Here is a 20799-nt window from a genome sequence, read left to right as displayed (position 1 = left end):
CTTTGCAAATTGGGTATGTTTTCTCTCTGTAACCATATGGTCTTGTTTGCTATATCAGCCTCTGTCATTTCATCTTTTTAACACATGTTCCAACAACCTTGCAATAAAAATTATATCTCAGAGAATCTTGTACCCCTCCTACAGGAGTCACTTCATGATGTTAACTCCTAGAAGTCTGCTGATTAATGCCTTCATCCTCTGCAGAGCCTGTTGTTGGTTTCTCCTCCTCTTTCTCCTCAACCTTCTTCCTTTTATCTCTAACAATTATTCATCTCATCCTGCCTTTCAAATAAAACCTGTCTCATAACCCATTAGACATAACATATTTTAATACTGTAGGTTTATACTAAACTTATTGAATTATTTTGTATTTTCTATAAGAAAAAAGTTAAAATACACATTGTCTTGAAAGAATCTAGATCTTGAGTAACATAAAGGTAAGACTAGATATGTTTACTGTGTAAGTCTCCAAACTGATAGCAGGATTAGAGAAATTGAAGTGACATAGAATTAAGTGGGTACAACTCAGAAATTATTATTATTAGTAATTTTGAAACTAAAGTTATTTCAAAGTACTTTCATTTTGAAATTTAGTGTACTATTCTTTCAATTAAACAAAGCTAGCCCTTGCCAGCATGGCTCAATTGGTTGGGTATCATCCCCCAACAATTCCCAGTCAAGGTACAGGCCTGGGTTGTGCGGTCAGTCCTGGGTTGGGATGTATAAAAGAGGCAATCGGTCAATGTTTCTTTCTCACATCGAGGTTTCTCTCTTTTTCCCCTCCTTCTCTTCTCTCAAAAAATAAATAAATTATTTAAGAAAAAGTTAAAAGGAAGGTCAGATAAATGTGAGAAACTCTAAGGCATTTGAATGAGGTCCTATTGTAATTTATGAAAAGAATTTTAGGCCAAAAGAGGCCCCCTTTATTATACTAATAATAAAACATAGAAACAAGCATGACTTTCACACTAAACAAAGGAAAATATTATTGAGATGCCAGGATGTCTTTATTATTTCTCATATAGAAATAAACACCGATACCTTCCCACCCCTCTCTCTCTCTAACTGATGCTAGCCACTCTTATATTGTTTTATAGGAAAACTATACTGAGGCCCTCAAAAAAATCCTTTTAAATTACAGGACTCAAAATAAATGAGTATAATTAGCTGTGAGTTGGCAAAAGGAAATATTATTAACCTGATCACAATTTACTATTACGTTACTTCAAAATTTATAAAGTACTTACCTATTACCATGACTCTTACAAGAGCTCAAGTAGCCAAAAAAGAGTAAGTTATAGTTTTGTTTGAAAAATCATAAAATATTTCTTAGCAGTCTTTGTTTCAGTGTGATAAACACCATAAACAACCCAGTTTCCATCTTATCTTCTGCAACAAGATGCACATTGGTATTAAGTTAACTCAATTCTGACATTCCAAATAATTTTGAAAGGTTTTTACTCTCTCAGTTTATCACTTTCCTTGTGTTCCAGGCAATATACTCCTCAGTGGTGGCATGCAAAGACATAACCACATGTCAAGAGTTAAAATGACAATAAAACAATCTTATCATAGGAGCTCAGTCTCTTGACCAGTGATATTTAGAATATACAATCTTTAATTACACAACTGGTACTATGATACATTTCAAGAAAACCATGCACATTTTACTTGGAAGTCACCCCCGTCAAGACACTATCTAAAAGAATGAGCACCATAGTAAGAGAGAGCAGCAGCAACAGAGAACGGGGTCCTACCATACCTGGTGAATGAGGCGGAGGCGAGCACATCAGAACAACCCCCTGGCCTTCCCTCACAGAGACTGCACTTCTCGTCCGGCCACTAAAATTTCCCAGATCTGTCAACATAACACAGAATTTAGAACAAGGCAAAACAGGCTTTAAAGAAATCTACCTTTGTAATTTCTACTTACTTCTCTCTCATTATTCAGACAAGGTGTCTTCTGTTTTGTTAGATAGTGATAGGAGGGCCTTAAAAATAAATCTATGCCATCCAATTTTAAATACCATGATGTTTAGATTATATGTGCATTCTTCATTTATAGTGCATAGAGTTGCCAGTATAAAAAGAAATTAGACAAAACATTTATAACACATTAAATAGTTACCTAATTTGTTTACAGTATTACCTACATACTGATTTTTCTACTACTAATAAAACCCATGAGTGCACAGTGAAAAACAGAAGTGGGTTAGGGGACCTGCTGTCCAACCGTTTGCCTCAGTATCTGTCATGCTAGGAATGACGTGCAAAACCTAGAATGCCTATTTCAACTTAGAGAGACTGGTGTATTCTAGCAAAATATAATGAGGGTATAAAATGTTATTTTTCTATAAATGTGAGGAAGTTGTGTTACTTTCATTTTATGAAAGCCTGAAATGACCTGTATGAATTAATTATACTCATTCATTTTGATTATTCTGGGAATTACAGGTATCAAAAAAGTCACTTTTATATGCTTAAATGATTGTAACACTTATTGTGGTTCAATTGTCTTCCCTTAAATTATTTCCAGAATTTCAAATACTGTGCTGAAAATAAAGTGACCTGAAAAAGAATTTTCTGTATCATTTGTATTTCTAAGATTGTTTATTAATACATTCATAGCTCAGTACATATGTCCCTTATCCCCATCTTAGGCTGGGTTGATCAAAAATATAATTTTGAGAGTAGTTTCTCAGAAATGGTAGGAGTTCAGTATTTGTATAAATAAACTGTTCCAGAATCCTGTCTGTGAAAACATGTTTCAGTGGTGAGAAATGTTCCTTGAAAATGTTCTGCCTTTTCTTCCTTTATTCATCAACTGTAAGCAAGATTTTTGAAACTTTTCATATTTCATGCTAAAATAGTATGCTTTAGAGTAATACAATTTAGGCCCCATATTTAATGTTCGGTAATCTGAAAAATGATGAATATAAGCAGTCAAGAAAATATACTGAATAGATATGAAAGATATAAATCACTAACTTTAATGTCCTAAGAAGGATCCTAATCTTACTTTTGGTGATAGTTAACAATTTCTTTATATGCTGAATTTATAATAAAATCTTCTTACTACATTCAAAATCATAATGGACTAATTAATAGTAAAGGCATAATGCCAAAAATAGTCAAAGAGGTATTTATTATTGAAGAAAGTGTTTAGAATTTTACACATAATTCTGTGTCTCACTGTAAATAGTTATGTGTTTCTCAAAGTGGAGAGATGAGAGAGTTGTCCTAGTTCTACTTTTTTTTTTTTGATGGTTTGAAAACATACATGCTAACTTCAAGTAAAAATCAAGTTCATTCACATTTAAATATCTGTGACTTAAGGCTTTAAATTCATATGCATTGATCTTTAGAGATAGAAGCTGTCTTGCTCTTCGTTTTGTTTTTTTTCAACAACTGATCCCAACATGAAAACAAAGTTGGTATGTTTTCTAATGTGGTTTCCTTTGACTCTACTCCTTAAGAGTAGTGTGGGAGCTATACACTAAGGCAGTGGCTGCAGTAAAGCTATAAGATCTCTTTAGAAAATATATGGTTTTTCTTGTTTAATTTTATCTTCATTGGATTTATAAACTCTGGAAAGCTATTTGGGTATCAATTTATTTTAACTTAATTTCTTAAATGTTTTTTGCAAAGTATGTATGTAGCTTCCAATACATTTACTACAAGTTTATATTATGCTTAGTGTGATATTTCAAATCAATCTATTTTAGTTAAAAGAACATTTTAACAGAAAATAAGACTGAATTAATGCTTATTTCTGGGGAATTAAAGTATAGGAATGGCTTAGAAAATAGACAAAAAAAGAAACATAATTATACAATTATTATGACTTGGTTTATGTTTTAAGATTATAATGACCCAAAAGATAACACTCATCTGTAAGTGCTATATCTTGTATCAGCTGTTGTTAACACAGGTACAATTCAACATTTCCTCGTGGAACAAAGATAAGTAGATTGTTTTCAGCTGTGAATAGATTGTTTTTATATTTCATAAAGACATATAAACACTAAAAAGAGGTCTGCCCTTTTATAGAGAGTATATTTTTCTCATTTAAATTCTTCTGCCTAGAAAAAAGTGAAATATTTTTATAATGTGAAAATGATCCTGTGTCATGCAAGATTCTGGGTGATCCTCAGAATGATTTATGTGAAAATTTCTTGGTTGGAGGTGGGATGGCAACTAGAGAGAATAGTCTGAGCAAAAATATAACTGGTTGTTTTCATCTCATTGCAAACAGAATACTTTTAGTTTATTTGGAGGTACTCATTAGAGAATTCAGTTTAAGTGCTTATCATTTTACTTTAATAGATTATACATTCTAACATATCAAGAAAGAAGTGGAAAAAAAGAAAGAGAACTCTAATGGTTGGGGTTTAGATTATTTTACTATCATTTAAGACACAAAGTAAAAAATACTTGTTTATATGTTCTATTTTTGACCTTTGAAGGAAAAATGAGTAAAGATAAAAATCTTAAACAAGGACTTCAAAATTCAGGTTTAAATTATGAACTGAAATGAACTTCTTTCTGGACTTACTGTAAAGCACTTGGACAAACAGATAAGCAATATACTGGAAGAGAAAGTCTGTGGTCAAGAATCACAGGGCTCCTGGCCATGTCTTTTCTTCTGCTCTTTCCAAGTTCAGAAGTTCGGGCAGAGTCTAATAGTTGAGCTTTAGCTAAAACTGAAGCTCACAAAACTATCACACCTATTCATCCTACATAAACCATGTAAAGAAAAAGAGGTATACAATAAATGGTGTAATTGAGAGCTTCACATGACAGAATGTAAATTTAGGATGTGTGATGTGAAGCATGTTGAGACAAGATGTAAGACGAATTTCATCAATTCATTTAACAAAATTTTGTCAGGGCAAACTTTACACTGAATGCTTAGTTAGATACTGGTGATACAGAAAAGCTGTAAAGAAAAGGTATAGATATGGTAACCAATCATGCTGACTTGGGCCAACCATCCTTAGAATCAACTTGGAGGAGTCTGTGCCACCAAATAGATGCTTGAGGCCAATCCATCATAACTTCAGTCTGTCACAGCCATACTAATGATTATCAGTCCATACCATGTACATTTCTCATGTAGCATTTCTTGTTATTTCCCTAAATGTAAGTTGCAAATGCATGCACACATACTCGGACTCATACACCCTTCCCTCCCTCCTTCCTTCCTTCCTTCCTTCCTTCCTTCCTTCCTTCCTTCCTTCCTTCCTTCCTTCCTTCCTTCCTTCCTTTCTTCTTTCTTTTCTCCCTCCCTCCTGCCTTCCCTCCTTACCACCTGCCATCCTGACTCCTTTCTTTTCTTCCCTGCTTTATTCCGCAGAGGATTTGAGGCATTTTAAATATATATGTATGTAATACAAAAAAGATAAAGCAGGTAGTTGACAAATTCCAGGTGAAGGCAAAATGTATGTTGTAAGGATCCTGTAGGGTAAGATAAGCACTTAAGAATATATGTTACATACATTTGTAAATTATTAGAAGCTGACAATAAATATGTTGCTAAACTTATGAAGATCAAAACAAAGATGAATATGTCTCCAGTCTTAGACTTTATGGTTATTATAAGATCAAAACTTTTAGCAACTCAAGAGAAATACAGTGCTACTGGGTATTAAGATCTAAGAGGAATTTATCCTGTAAGACTTCATAAAGATCACAGTGGGTGGTATAGTAGGCTGAGCTACTTTCCAAACCAATTAGGAAAGTTTTTCACCCACTGAAATACCTTAAACAGTTGCAGTGTGAGACATGCACACACATACAGATAAAATATAAAAACCATTCCATAGAAAAGTAAAATATTTTAAAGTGCTGGAGAGGGGGGGTGGTTTGAAGTGAACTGTTAAGAAGGCATGTGCATAAGGGTCCTGGACACTAATTTTATGGCCTTCTGAATTTTGAATACAATAGAGTAATTAGTTATCAGGGAGAAGAGAGGGAAAAGGTGTCAAGGTAAGATAATAAATCTTATACAATTAGAAATTATGTGCTGAGGTGCACCTGTCTCCTAGACACTAATTTCCCAGTCTTAAATCTGTTCTAAAGAAGTGGCAATGTTCGGCTTGTGGGGGTTGTGAGTTTAGAAGAAAGAACGGGGATGGAGTGCTCATTTTTAATTGTACTTGGTTATACATTCATCCTGGAGGTGCTGCCAGTAAGTTTTATCCTGTTGGTGCCCCCAGCATTCTCAATTAATTCTCTAATATTCAAAGTGCTGTGAATACTGAGATAATTCGTTATGAGTTCTAGACATCATAAAATTGAATTTGAGTTTTTACAAAAAATAAAAACAATTGAAAAAAGCAAAACACTGTTTGAGTTTAATTCTCGAGTCACAGTGTCAGATTTATATGAAGACTGAGGAACTAAGAAGGGTGCTTTTTCTGAGGGGTCTCAAGGTTTACATAAAAACAACTTACAGATTTCCTAGTATTGACTTGGTATTTCCTGCTTCCCTTGCAAAGTGATTGCATATTGAATTCTTTCCTCCTTTTGACATTGTTACTCTTGTTCCTATTATTATCATCAGGATTATTCAGATTGTTATCAGATTTTTGTGTCCCATGTAAATACTGTATAAAAAATTGAGACCTCATTCAGAAACTATTTTTGACATTTTAAAATGTGAAAAATAATGGGAAATACAAAGAAATTGATGAGTAATAATTATACTGGCTACCAGCATACTTACACTATGCCAGTCATTCTGGAAATTAAATATTAATTTCTGTGTTTTAAAGATTACTGAATGCGATAGAAAAGCAAAAAAAAAAAAAACTTGTCTAGTGTCACAGAGTTAGTAACTAATGAATTGGCAAATCAGGCTCAATGTGGTTGTTTAAAAAGATATGAGGACAAAATCAATAAAACATTTGGAAGCTAGACGAATATGGTTTTAGAAATTTAGACATAATCTTCATAAAAAATCCCTTATTAAAAATTATTATAAAAGGAATCCAAATTAGTAAGGAAGAAATAAAACTGTTTTCCTTTGCAGATGATATGACACTATACATAGAAAACCCCAAAGGCCCCACCAATAGATTTCTAGAACTCACAAATGAATTCAGCAAAGAAGCAGGATACAAAATTAATATCCAGAAATCAGTTGCATTTTTATATGCCAATAATGAAATAAGAGAAAGGGAAATTAAGGAAACAATCCCACTAACAATTGCTTCAAAAATAATGAAATACCTAGGAATAAATCTAACTAAGGATGTAAAAGAACTGTACTCCAAAAACTGTAAAGATACTGAAGAAATAGAAGATACAAGTAAGTGGAAGCACATACCATGTTCATGGATAGGAAGAATTAACACCATGAAAATGCTCGTACTACCCAAAACAATCTGTAGATTCAATGCAATTTCTTTCAAGATTCCAATGTCATATTTCACAGAACTAGAATAAATATTCCAAAAATTTTCATGGAATCAGAAAAAAACACTGCATAGCAACAGTGATCACAAGGAAGAAGAACAAAGTTAGAGGAAACAAGCTACCTAATATCATACTATACTATAAGACCATAGTAATCAAAACAGCATGGTACTGGTATAAAAATAGACACATAGATCAATGGAACAGAGGAGAGAGCCCAGAAATAAACCCACACCTTTATAGTCAATTAATATTTGACAGAGGAAGCAAGCACATATAATGGGCTAAAAATAGTTTATTCAATGAGTGACATTGGGAAAATTGGACAGATACATGCAGAAAAAATGACACTAGACCACTTTCTTACACCACTCACAAGAATAAATTCAAAATGGATTAAAGAGTTAAAGGTTAGACCCCTAAATCATAAAAATCATAAAAGAAAACATAAGCAACAAAATCTCAGATATTACTCACAACAATATTTATCAGACATATCTTTCCAGGCAAGTGAAACAAAAGAGAAAGTAAGCAAATGGCACTAAATCAAACTAAAATGTTTTTTCACAGCAAAGGAAAACATCAATGAAATAAAAAGGCACAGAATGGGAGAACATTTCACTGATACATCTGATAAGTGGTTAAAGTCCAAAATTTATAAAGAACTTACAAAACTCAACACCAAAGAAACAACCCAATTAAAAAATGGGCAAAGGACCTGAATAGGCATTTCTCCAAAAAGACATATAGGTGGCCAATAGACATATGAAAAAATTCTCAATGTCACTAATAATCAGAGAAATGCAAATTAAAACCACAATGAGATATCACTTCACATGAGTCAGAATGTCTATCATTAATAAATCAACAAACACCAAGTGCTGGCAAGGAGGTGGAGGAAAGGGTACCCTTTTGCACTATTGGTGGGAATGTAGGCTGAGATAGCCACTGTGGAAAGCAGTATAGAGATAACTCAAAAAATTAAAAATGGATCTGCCTTTCAACCCAGTGATCCCACTTCTGGGAATGTATCCAAAGGAACCCAGAACACTAATTTAAAAGAACATAAGCACCCCTATGTTCATTGCAGTGTTATTTATAATCACCAGGATATGGAAGCAGCCCAAGTACCCATCAGTAGATGAGTGGATAAAAAAACTCTGGAGCATTTACATAATGGGATGCTACTTGGCTGTAAAGAGAACAGTTTACCCCTTGTGACAGCATGGATGGAATTGGAGAACATTATGCTAAGTGAAATGAGCCAGACAGAGAAAGTCACATACCATATGATTTCACTCATATGTGGAATCTAATGAACAAGCAGAAACCAACAAGCAAAATAGAAACAGACTCATAGATAGAGAGCAGGATGACTGCTAAGGATGGGGAGTGGTTAAGGGGTAGAGGGATTGAGCAAAAAGGAAAGAGGACTCATGGAGATGGACAACAGTGTGGTGATTTCTGGGGAAAAGATTATAAGGAGAAAAAATGGTAATGGAAAAATACAATACAAATTTTAGTAAAATAAATAACAATAAAAATCATTTCTGACAGATGAGAGGGAATTTAAGAGAATTAAGTTAACATCTTCAAAGCACAGCCATTTTTTCCTCACACAAAGCCTTCCATAAGACATTCTACAAGAAAGATTCTTAATAATAATAGTTTTTGAAATAAAAATTTGATTGTAGAATGATATCTTTAGTAAAAACCAAGAAACATGAAGCATTTGATGTTTTATTGGCAATCATGAACTTATGAGCCTGTGATCAATTTATAAACCGATAGCAAGCAGCGCATACTAGCCCTGCTTATTGATGAGATCACTGACATTCACTAAGGTTAAGTGGCAAGAACAAAAACTTATGGCCAATAACAATTTGAGCCTCCAAGATGACAAAATCAGTTTTGGAACTAGCATGTTTTCAATTTAGAGTTATCCTGATACATTTAGAATATTTCATTCAATGTGATTATTTTTTTAAACACTTTCCTGTTGTATCACATGAAGTAATGCTACAATTCTTTAAAGTATTTGTTATAAGTCACCTGTGGATTAGATATCAAATTGCTTTTAAAAATGTTAATTATTTAATAAAATTAGTCTTTCAAGAATACCAGTTGAGAAAATTAGAGGTGTGTTAAAAAATAATTTCTATCTATTACATGAAGATAAGAATTGAATTAAGATATAGTTGAAATGGTAAGGTAAATCTACAAGAGATAATGACAAGCTATAATGGGACTTTCTTATTCCCATCTTTTTTTTCGTTATATATAACAGGTCAGATGACTAATCTCTTGCTTTGCGTTGTCATTTACTCTTTACATATTTTTAAACATGAGTCATCCAGCCAAAGGCTTTTTTAATTGAGAGGAAATCAAAAGCACACTAGTGTATGTTTGCCTTGAAAGAGATGATTTTAACTACATTAGTAGAAAAACAATAAATTGTAATTGCTCTTATAAAAAGATAAATTATCCAAAGAGTGTGATAACATGTTTTTGATTTTAGGTCTTTTTTTTGGTATCTTGATGTGTATTACAAAAAGCTACTTTTGTGAATAATATATGTGGTAAAATGATCTCAAAGGTGAAAGCTGTGTATAAGTTTTTCTAACTAAGGTAATGATAGTCTACAAACTCTGGCAGAAGTTCTACACATTTGACTTAACTTTCTACACTTTGGATAAACAATTACAAAGAAAAAGTATTTGCTTGTTTCTATGTTTAATTTTTTTCTAAACTGAGATCAGCCATAATTTACCAAGTCTCAGGAAATCATGACTGAGCATTGAAAAGAAAAATATAACAGAAATAATAGAGCATTTATTAGGTTTTTGAGTAATTATAGACCCATAAAATTGATGAAGGGTGTTTTTTAGTAAAACTAACAAGTTATTTAGTACATAAATTCCTAAAACTCATAAATCTTAATATTGTTTATCAAGCGTTTGGGCCTATTTCTTTAGCTATTTTACATTTTATAATATCTTATTAGAGAGTTACTTCCTCATCTGCAACCATGATTTCTTACCCATTTCTCTCTCCATTTTATTCCCCTGGCACAACTTCAACCTTGGTTAGATTGAACTAGCTACCTTTTTTGCTCTGGGAAAGGGAATGTAGATGGAGAAAAACATTGAAAATGATGACAAGTTTTGCTCTAAATTCATGATCGTGAACCTCAGGCAGACCCTTTGTACAAAAATCTATGAACCCTGGCAGAGTGTCTATACATTTGATGTAACTTTTGTGGAGCCAATTTTCTCTTAATTCTTAGACAATACTTCTACATCTCCTCTCTTTCAAAGCAAACCACTGTTTCTTCCCCTACTTTTATTCTCCCAATTCCTGGAGAAATGTAAGTAATTTAAAAACCACTTATATATATACTTCACCTACAGGGAACACTGCAATGTATGCCTCCAATTCCCCTTCAATAAAGGGCTTGTCCCAACTGTTGGGAGTTTCAATGACAGGCAGCTTTCTGCTCTCAGCCCCTTTAGAGATTGCTTTTGTTAGAGCAAATCAGGTCACCTAAAGTTATATCCTCTCCTTGGGTAGGACACAGCCAACAGTTGCTCAGTGAATGAGTAAAGTAGCCTGGCCACCTTGGTCCAAGTTCAGGCAACTCTGACAAGCCATTCTAGGTTTAGAGTTCCTCCTTGGTGTCAGCTGGGGACTACATTGCAGCTTAAAATTTCTCCTGCCCATGCCTGCACCTTTCTCCTCCCCTTTAGTGGGTGGATTCCAAAGGCACTTCTTAATAACTGTCATCAACACTAAACTCCACCTCACCTAGTCTATTTCCCAGAGGTTTCAACCTAACATCACAGTAGCTATCAACTTATCTGTATCCGTATTGCCCATGATGCTTTTATTATAAATGAATTGCCTGTGACCAAAGCCCCACCTCTCCTTCCTGCATCATCAATAACAATAAAACATACTAATATTTTCCCAAAGTTTTATTTTAAATAAGATAGAAAGAAAAATATGTATCTTTTTTACCCCATTTCTCCCTCTAGGCTCCAACTCATTTTTATTCTCCCAGTCTGTCAAAAAAAATTCCCATCCTTTCTTAGCTTCTCAGATCAGACTGTCTTCCTACCACTGGCTAAACTGCTACTGTAAAAGTAACCAATAATATCCACATTGTTAAATTTATTGGTCAGTTTTTCAGTTCTCTTCCATTTGACCTATATCAGTATTTGATAAAGTTGATCACACCCTTCGTCTTAAAACAATTTCTTCACTTGTATTTTTCCTCCTTAACTGTGCCCTCTCCTTCATTTTCATAGCTTATTTTTCCTCATCTTCCCAATATCTAAACATTTCAGGGACCCAGCTTAGTCATTGAACCTTTTCATTTATTAATCCACAGCATTGCCAAAGTTTTCTTATCCTTGTGCTTAAAAATCATGTATACACTGAAGAATTACCAAATTTATTCTTACCTGGACACCTTCTTTAATGGCAAAACACACACACACACACACACACACACACACAGTTAAGTTGACATTTCCATTTGGATATTAATAGGCATTGCAAACATAACATATCCTAATGGGATTCCCATTTCCACCTGCTAACCAACCATTACCATAATATTTTCCCATTAGAGTAAATGATCATTACATTCTTCCAGTTATTAAGACAAAATGCAAATATAATCTGTGATTCTAGTATGCTTCTCACACTCCACATACATAACAAATCCTATTCATATTATTTCATAATATATCCAGAATCCAACAACATGTAACCTTTACAGCTTTCACCCAAGCTTCTCTTACACCTTGATTGTTGTGATATCAACCTATTGGTCTCCTTGCTTCTTTCTATGATCTTTTCAGTCCATTCTTAGCAGTGTCCAGAGTTGGTTATTTTCTAATGAAGTTAGATTAACTGCCCTAAATGGCTTCTATCTTAATCAGAGCAAAAGTAAAGCTACTAACAATGACCTATAGGTCCTAAGCAGTCTACATTTTTGTTGCCTTTTTGATGTCATTTCCCTCTATATTCATTTTCCTTCCTTCTTTTCTTGCATGCTAGCTTCTTTGTTTTGTTTTTTGTTTTTTCAGATATACCAAGTGTTGTCTTATCTCAGGGCCTTTGTACTTGTTACTGCCTCCAAACAGAACATAGTCTCCTACCAGGTATAATCATGACTAACAGCTCAACCTCCTTTAAGCCTTCATTTCAATGTCGTCTTTATGGAGAGATCTTCCCTGGATGTCTTATCAAAAAGTACAGCATAATCATTGTCTAGATATTTCTTATCTTCCTTCCCTAATGAACTTTTCTCTTTGGTACTTAACTTCTAACAAACTATTATATATTCGTCTTGTCTATTGTGTCCCACACATGAAATTTAAAGTTGATGAGAGCAACGATTTTCGTTCACTTTGTTCATTGTAAATTTCCCAGACCCTTTCCCTCACTGTTTCCTTTGCCTGGAACAATTTCCCACCTGAGCATTTGTCTGGAATGCCACCTTCTCAGAGAGGACTTCCAATGTCTATTCTCTCTATTCTGATTTTTTTTCTATCATAATGGTTATCAGAACCTGACACTTTATATAATGGGTTTTAAAAAGACTGCTTAACCCAACCCATTAGAATGTAATCTTCCAGAACACAAACACTTTGCTTTGTCACTGTTTAAAATAATGCCTAGAGTAATATTCTATAGATACCTAATAAATAATCAACAGATAAGTAATTGAATCCATAAAACAATCACATATTAATCTTTAGCATATATTTGTTCTTAAAGAATTTCAGTTTGACATTTTAAAATTTTTAGATATTTTCTAAATAACATGCCATTATACCTTTACAAAATTATAATCATGCGATCCAAAGTTCATAGTAAATAGAGCTTGACAATTACTGTTGGGAAACGCCCTGTCTGGTTTCAGGAACTATAACCCCACCGGGAGATGAGAGGGCCCCAAGGCTGGAAATAATCAAGGAGGCCTTGGGAAAACAGGTCTTTGAAGATACAAAACCTGTCCTCTAGGCAGGGGTGCAGCCCCTGCCTCCCTCACATTCTCCCTTCTTGGCTCTGTAATGGTTGGTTATTGAAGACAGGTAAGTTTTCTTAGGAGGAGAAACAACCTAAGACAGACATTGCCAGTATGGGCAGTAGGGAAGGACTTGGGGGACATGGAGAAAGGGCAAAAAGACCCGCACCCCTCGGCTCGGCTTGGGCATGGCCGGAGTCCTCATTCTATCTGAAAGAAGTCTCCTTGTCTCTGGAGGCTCCTTGCCCATGCCTGGCTCAGGCTCAAAACAATACCAGAGACAGCCCTAAACTACATCTGGCCGTTCCCAGGGATAATCAGGCCTAAAAGTAAATTCTTTAAAGTGTACTTTGTTTCTCCCTCAAAAGCTATAGCCAGCTCATGCTGGGAAGGAAATTCACATTATTCACAGACCCTGACCGTATACCCTTTGGCACTATTAAGTTTACTACGCTCTCATGTTTACTCATTTCTCTTGTTTACTAGTCTCCTTTCAAACCCATGTAAATCAGTGTGTTCCTGTCATTTGTTTTCTTCAAAACGTCATCCATTCTCTGTAAACACTAACATACTGATATAATGAGATAACCTATGCATTCCTGTTACCTAGCCCCACTGATAATAACCTTTTCAATAATTGCTTTTGGGCAAAGGGGCTTGGGATGTTCTCCACTAGAGGGAAGAACCGTGTCCCCTCTCCTGACAAACAGAGAAGTGTTTGCGACAACTTGTATTTTTTCACCCCATCTGTGACAACCCTGGGTTGGGCTCTTCAGGGTTCAGAGCCCTGCTCCCTCCTCAGCTGGCCCAGGACAGGAACCCTCAGATCCAAGAGCGCCTGGGCCCCCATGCTCCCCCACAATGCGTCGCTTCTCCATGACATTTGGCGTCAGGACCAGGGACAAACAGCGACCCATGCCACTCACTGGTGACAAATTACCCTGAAACTTATATACAAACTTATAATGCTATCTTGAGAGCAGGATTTTAACTCAATATTGTTATTTTAAAAATGAAAAACTCATGTTTATGCCTTTTCAATCCTTAGATGAGATGGAAGTTGGATGACAAGCAAGTATTTAGAAACTAATTTTTCTTTGGTTGGTGGTGTAGTTAATTCCAAAAATATTAAAGTTTTCAGAGGCAAGTGATTATAATACTTTTTATGATATCTTACTATATTCCCAGCAAAACCTCTTATGCATAGCAACCTAAACAACCAAATTCTGAAAACTATTCTTACTAAATATGATTTTAAAAAAGTTCTAAGGGTAGACGTTCAACACTTTGCTTAAAATTATCTTAACAAAAATATTGTACCTCTATGGCTCATTTTAATATAAACTTTGTAAGTTAGTAGCCAAATAAATAATGTTACAACTATATTTTAAAATATTATTATAAATTATAAGGACTTTGAAGGCAAAAATCTGAGATTCAAATTCTAGTGTTACTACTGATTAAGAGTCACCTTGGGAAAATTAATTTACCTTGCTATACATTAATTCCTAGCCAAGATGAGATAATTATACATGTGTTATAATGTTACCATAAAAATTCCCTAACATATAAAAATACCTTACCCATATAATTGGCCAACTGTAAGCAGTCAATAAATATTTTCTTTTAAAAATTTTATAGAGATATACCATCAAATTTTAATTATAAACCTAAATAATTATCATTTTTCACTGAGTACTTTGGAGCATACAGAATGAAAGATTCTCAACTATATTTGAGGACCATGAACATGTTATACAAATTAATAGAAGATATCAGTATATTGATACACTGAAGGTAAAAATAAAAGGAGTTAGTCCAAGGTCACACTTTTTGGGAATTGATAGGCACTGGACATCACTACATTCTTCTTTATCCATAGAATGTGAAGAAGACTAGAATGCAATAACAAGCCACCAGATAATTCTATGTGAAAGAGGCATCCGAGTGGAGCCATTGCAAGCAGAGTGGCAAACTGAGACAAGCTATTTCACCCCTCACGTCTCAACTTCTTTATCTGTAAAATGAACATAAAATTATATCTCATAGGTTTTTAAGACTTAAATATAATAACTTACATATAGTAGTTAGTACAACACAATAAATAGAGGCAATTATCACCTTTATTACTAATGTTATAAAGAAAAACACTGATGTGGGAATTATGACACATTACCTAAACTGTTTTACTAGTTAGGATGCAATCTGCAGCCAAAGTTTCGCCGATCTGTGATTACTTCTTCACCTATAAGTCAGGGATGTGTTTCACTCAAGAGAAACAAAACCACATGCCTGAGGAATTGCAAGTATAAGATAATAATCATGGTGTGAACTGACTAAACTGGAGAGAGACTATTTCACATAAAGGCTAAATTTATTTTAATAAACACTGTGCAGGCTGAACACTGGTATGGTCAGATAAAGCCTGAAGGAGAACACTTTTCCAAACTTGGACAGGATGATCTCCAAGATGATAAATGTTCCATCATTTTAATTTACCACCTATGATTCTAACTTCAAACGATCATTCAGAACTTATTTCTTATTATCCTAACCTGAAGTTATTTTTAAATTGTTTTTAGAGAGAGAGGAAGAAAGAGAAATATTGATGAGAAACATAAACATCAATTGGTTGCCTCCTGCACATGTCCTGACCGCAGATCCTATGCTTCTAGACCAGGCATTGAACTGCCACCTAAGTATGTGCCCTGACCAGGAATCCAACCTGCAGCTCTTTGGTTATGGCTTGATGCTCCAACCAAGTGAGCCACACAAACCAGTACCAGAATTTACTTTTAATGTGTAATTATATGTTACTCATCATTCAGAACTTATTTCAACATGCAAACATAAATATAAGTAATATATAAAATATATAAATATATAAAAATATGTATAATAAAACATATTGAAAAGAATATTACTAATACCTGTTATTACAATGAAAAGCAAAAGAAAGAGATTTTATAATTTGTATTTATGTTTTGATAATTCACTTGATAAACAAATATGGAAACATTGTTATTGGCATAAAAATGTATACTATTTACTTACAAAACTACATTTTTCTGTAGTTTTTATGGTGATTGATTTAAGGTAATGGAACATAGAAAGAGTTTGTTAAATGAATATTCTCTTACTATAATTGAGAAAAATGTGTCTTGTTTATCTTCTATGTTATACATTATGAAAGTTTATATTCATGCCAAAATGAATTATATGTAAAGTCGCATAGTGTGTTTTTTATGTAGTGTATTTTATATATACAGTCTATGTTGAGCAGAAGGTAAAAATGAAAGGAGTTAGTCGAAGGTCACACTTTTTGGGAATTGATAGGCACTGGACATCATGACATCCTTCTTTACTCAGAGAATGTGAAGAAGACTAGAATGCAACACGTTTTAGCCACCAGATAGTTCTATGATGTTTGAAATTGATAGGAATGCCTGCTTTTCTACTGTGTGTGAAATCAGAGTGCTTCCGTCTGATTTTATAAATATAATTTATTTCTATTAATATCTGGAATTTCTGGGACACTGCCCCTTTTTTATCAGAAAGATTCCTCTCTGCTATATATCTTTCTACTCTTCCAAAGAAGTTTTAGTTCCATCAGCTCCTACTTAGAAGCTTTTCTGCACAAGCTCTTCTTTTTCATACATCTAATGAAAACAATAATTAAATGATGAGTAAATTTTTAAAATACATTTCCTTGATTCTGAGTGGAAAGTTATAGTTTTGAGGAGATGAGGGGATTAAGAAGTACAAATAGGTAGTTATAGAATAGCCATAGGGATGTAAAGTACAGTATAGGAAATGGAGTAGCCAAAGAACCTATAGGCAACTCCCACGGACGTGGACAACGGTGTAGGGATTGCCTGGGGGAGTGGGGGTTGCTGGGTGGAGGGGGGCAATGAGAAAAAAAATCAGGACAACGATAATAGCATAATCAATAAGATATAATTTTAAAATACTTTTGAATATGAGCACTATATATTTTAGCAAAGCAGTAACTTTTCCCCTCCCAAACACAGACAAGTCCCAAATTGCATGAGAATGTCTGTGTTGGTCTCTTTTGATTTTTACTTTGGTTTTACCAGTACTTTCTATAATTAATTAATATGTGTGAGCGTTTTGCTCTGCCAAATTTGTTTCCAACCGCTGTGTGTATTGCAGAGCACTTCCAACAGTCCTGGCCCCCTGCTCAAATGTTTTAAAATGTAAATTGCTTGCTTTCTTGATTCCCTTAGCTCATTTGCTGTTGAACAATTAAATCAAGCACCACAAATTTGCATTTTTTTCTTTTAAAAACTATAACTTCAACAGTTCTAGCTGAATAATTTACACCTCGTTTAATTAAAAAAATCTTAGGGAGCTGGTTTATTTTGTAACTCAGCTGACTAGTGATCAATTTTGAACCTATCTTAGATTTCCGCTAAAAACTTCATGCCTTTTCTTAGAATAAATCTCTCCCCTCTGTTCTTGCAGCAGTGTTTTTTTTTTCTAGCATTCAATTACCTCAGGAAGTTCTAACTTGTGATATTTGTTTAGGCTGAACAAATATGTAAAGTGGTCTTTGGAGAATACTCAAATATTAGAGATGATTCAGTTTATCATGTAGAGCAAATCACATATGTATTTTACAGCATGTCATTGGTAATTAGATAGATATAGATATAGATAGAGAGATAGATGATATAGATGTAGATAGATATAAATAGATATATAGATAGATGATATAGATAGACAGATATAGATATATAGATATAGATTAGATATAGATATAGATATAGATATAGATATAGATATAGATATAGATATATAGCAACTTATTTCAGGTCAGAAACCAGGTCCCTGGCAGTGTATTGCCTATGCTTAATTAGTCCAGCACCTGGAATTCAACAATTAGTGGTTGAGTAAACGAATGAGTCAGTGATGCACGTATAAAAGTCACTTGTTACAAATTGACCTCTGTAAATCTCAAGCACTGCTCTCCTCCTGTATGATTCATCTCCAAAAAACTGGAGAAGAATTTTTTTAAAGGCAGAATACACATTTAAATCACTTATTGAAAACACATTACTTTTGTGTGTACATTTTCATCAATTATATGAAGAAATATTTTGGAGAATGAAATTGGTTTCCACATTAGTTCAATATACTAGTAGTGTGATTTTTTATTCTGCTTTATAGTTATTCTAGTTCTTTTGCATTGAAGCACAAGAAAACAGTTTCCAGAAATTTTGTAAGGCTGATATGTCTATTTGCTCATGGTACATTTGTCTGTAAATCAGCCGTGGCATATGCATTACTCACATTGCTGAAGGGCATCACACATAACCTAGCCCAATGCTAGGCAGACAATTTCTCTAAAGGGTTAGATAGTAAATATTTAAGGATTTGCAGGTCAAAAGACAAAATGGAAAATTATATAAAAATTCATACAATTTTTATGTCACAAAGCATTATCTTTTTAATTTTTTAACCATTTAAAAATGCAAAAAATAAATGCTTAGGTTGTGAGTTATACAAAAACACAGATTTGGCCCATGGGCAATATATAATTGATATATAATTGACTTCTGGTCTAGTCGACTGATATTAAGAGTGATGGAAGGCTTAATAAATAATGTTCTACTACTAGAGAATCAATGACTTTCTGGATAGCCTAAATTCTTTCAGAGATGGATATTTCCAAAATAAAAAAGCTAGAATTAGAAAGTCATGGGTTTGCATTCCATTTCTTCCACTTGTTACCATGTAACCTTAGAAAAGCTTTTTTAAGCATCAATTTCCTTACCTGTGTATTAAGAATCACAGTATTTTTAAAGTATTATTGGGTGATAGTGCTGACACTTATCCAGGAACAGGCCTTAGTTTATAGTAAATCCTCTATAAATATTTGATATTATTTTTTTATATTATTATTTTATATTAAGACACATATCTATCCTTGTATCCAGTGTTTGGTACTATGTTTACTAAATAGTAGCTCATATTTTTTCATTAATTCATTTTCCTTCATTAAACAAATATTCATTGCATGCTTACAATGTAAGTAGGCAGGAAACATGTTAGGTAGTTAATAAAAGTTGAATGAATAGATCTTGAGTGGTGAGATGAATATACATTTTGTAAAAAGTAAGCCATTCTATGTTCTTGAATAGAGAAGATATGACCAATAACTAGTTTTGAGAAATATTATAATTATCTTAGCAGCTTATACTTAAAATTTCATCTCAAACAAAATCTTTAGAAAATTTAGAGAATGGAGTCATGATGATGATGATAACATTTTTGAGCACTCACTACCTGTCAACCACTATACTAAGGAATAATATTTATTTTGTATAAAATTTTTACAAAAATATCTTTTTCTTTAGGTACCCTTATCACTCTAAATTTTTGTTTATTTATTTTTTAATGAAGAATTGAGGTTCAAAGAAGTTATGTACAACAGTCCAACATCACACAGCCAGTTTGAGTTAGAGATGGAATTCCAGGTGGGACATCTAAGTCCAGAATCCTCATTCTTAATCATTACAGAGACATTTTGATGGGAAAGATGTTGATAAAAAATTTTGAAGACATGACCTGGCTGGTGTAGTTCAGTGGATCAAGCACCAGCCTGCAAACCAAGGGATCGCTAGTTCGATTCCCAGTCAGGGCACATGCTTGTGTTGAGGGCCAGGTCCCCAGTAGGGAGCGCACAAAAGGCAGCCATACATTGATGTTTCTCTTCCTCTCTTTATCCTACTCTTCCCCTCAGTCTAAAAAAAATTAAATAAAATATTTAAAAAATATTTTTGAAGATATGAGTAAGTTTAGCAGGAGGATAATGAGAAAAAAAAGCATTACAATATAAAGGGAAATCCTGGGAAATTAATTTTTATTACCAATAATATTTAACTTTTAATTAATTTAATCAAATTTAGTTGAATTCCTTCTATATTTAAGGAACTCTGCTAGTTTGCTGAGACTGTTAGGCTAATAACACATGGTATTTGCTTCAAGAAGCTCATTTATTCATTTGCTCACTCAAATCTTTCAACAAATATAAATTATATGATTACTATATTTCAGGCACTAAAGATACAGCAAAATATTGAGTTTGCCTTTCAAATATTTACTGTTTTAATTTTCTTTCATTTCATATTTTTAGAGAATATTCCTAGGATTATATATTTTCCTTTTGTAGTGATCATCATTTATTTTTCTTTTATATTTCCTGGCTAGCTACCTCATTAAATCTTACAAATTTTTATCTTTATTTTGATGATTGTTTTGACTTGTCTAGACATTAAAAAATACTATCCCCAACTGAGGGATGGAGGTGGGGGAGAGGG

The 20799-nt window shown here is 33.6% G+C and overlaps 1 protein-coding gene across 1 annotated transcript in view; it reads right to left on the bottom strand.

The window, feature by feature from the left end:
* The window catches only part of CNTN5 (contactin 5), a 480323-nt gene that overhangs the window by 374961 nt on the left and 84563 nt on the right, over positions 1 to 20799 (bottom strand). Inside the window, exon 5 of the mRNA XM_054592597.1 lies at positions 1763 to 1858. Within this exon, the coding sequence (XP_054448572.1) occupies positions 1763 to 1858 (96 nt within the window). The remainder of the gene's footprint in view (positions 1 to 1762; positions 1859 to 20799) is intronic.

The sequence above is a fragment of the Pteronotus mesoamericanus genome, unplaced genomic scaffold, assembly GCF_021234165.1.
Source record: "Pteronotus mesoamericanus isolate MK-2021 breed Mesoamerican mustached bat unplaced genomic scaffold, CSHL_Meso_final scaffold_36, whole genome shotgun sequence".
NCBI classification, from domain to species: Eukaryota; Metazoa; Chordata; class Mammalia; order Chiroptera; family Mormoopidae; genus Pteronotus; species Pteronotus mesoamericanus.
The sequence above is the reverse complement of the archived record's forward strand: the minus strand, read 5'-3'. Positions and strand labels throughout refer to the sequence as shown.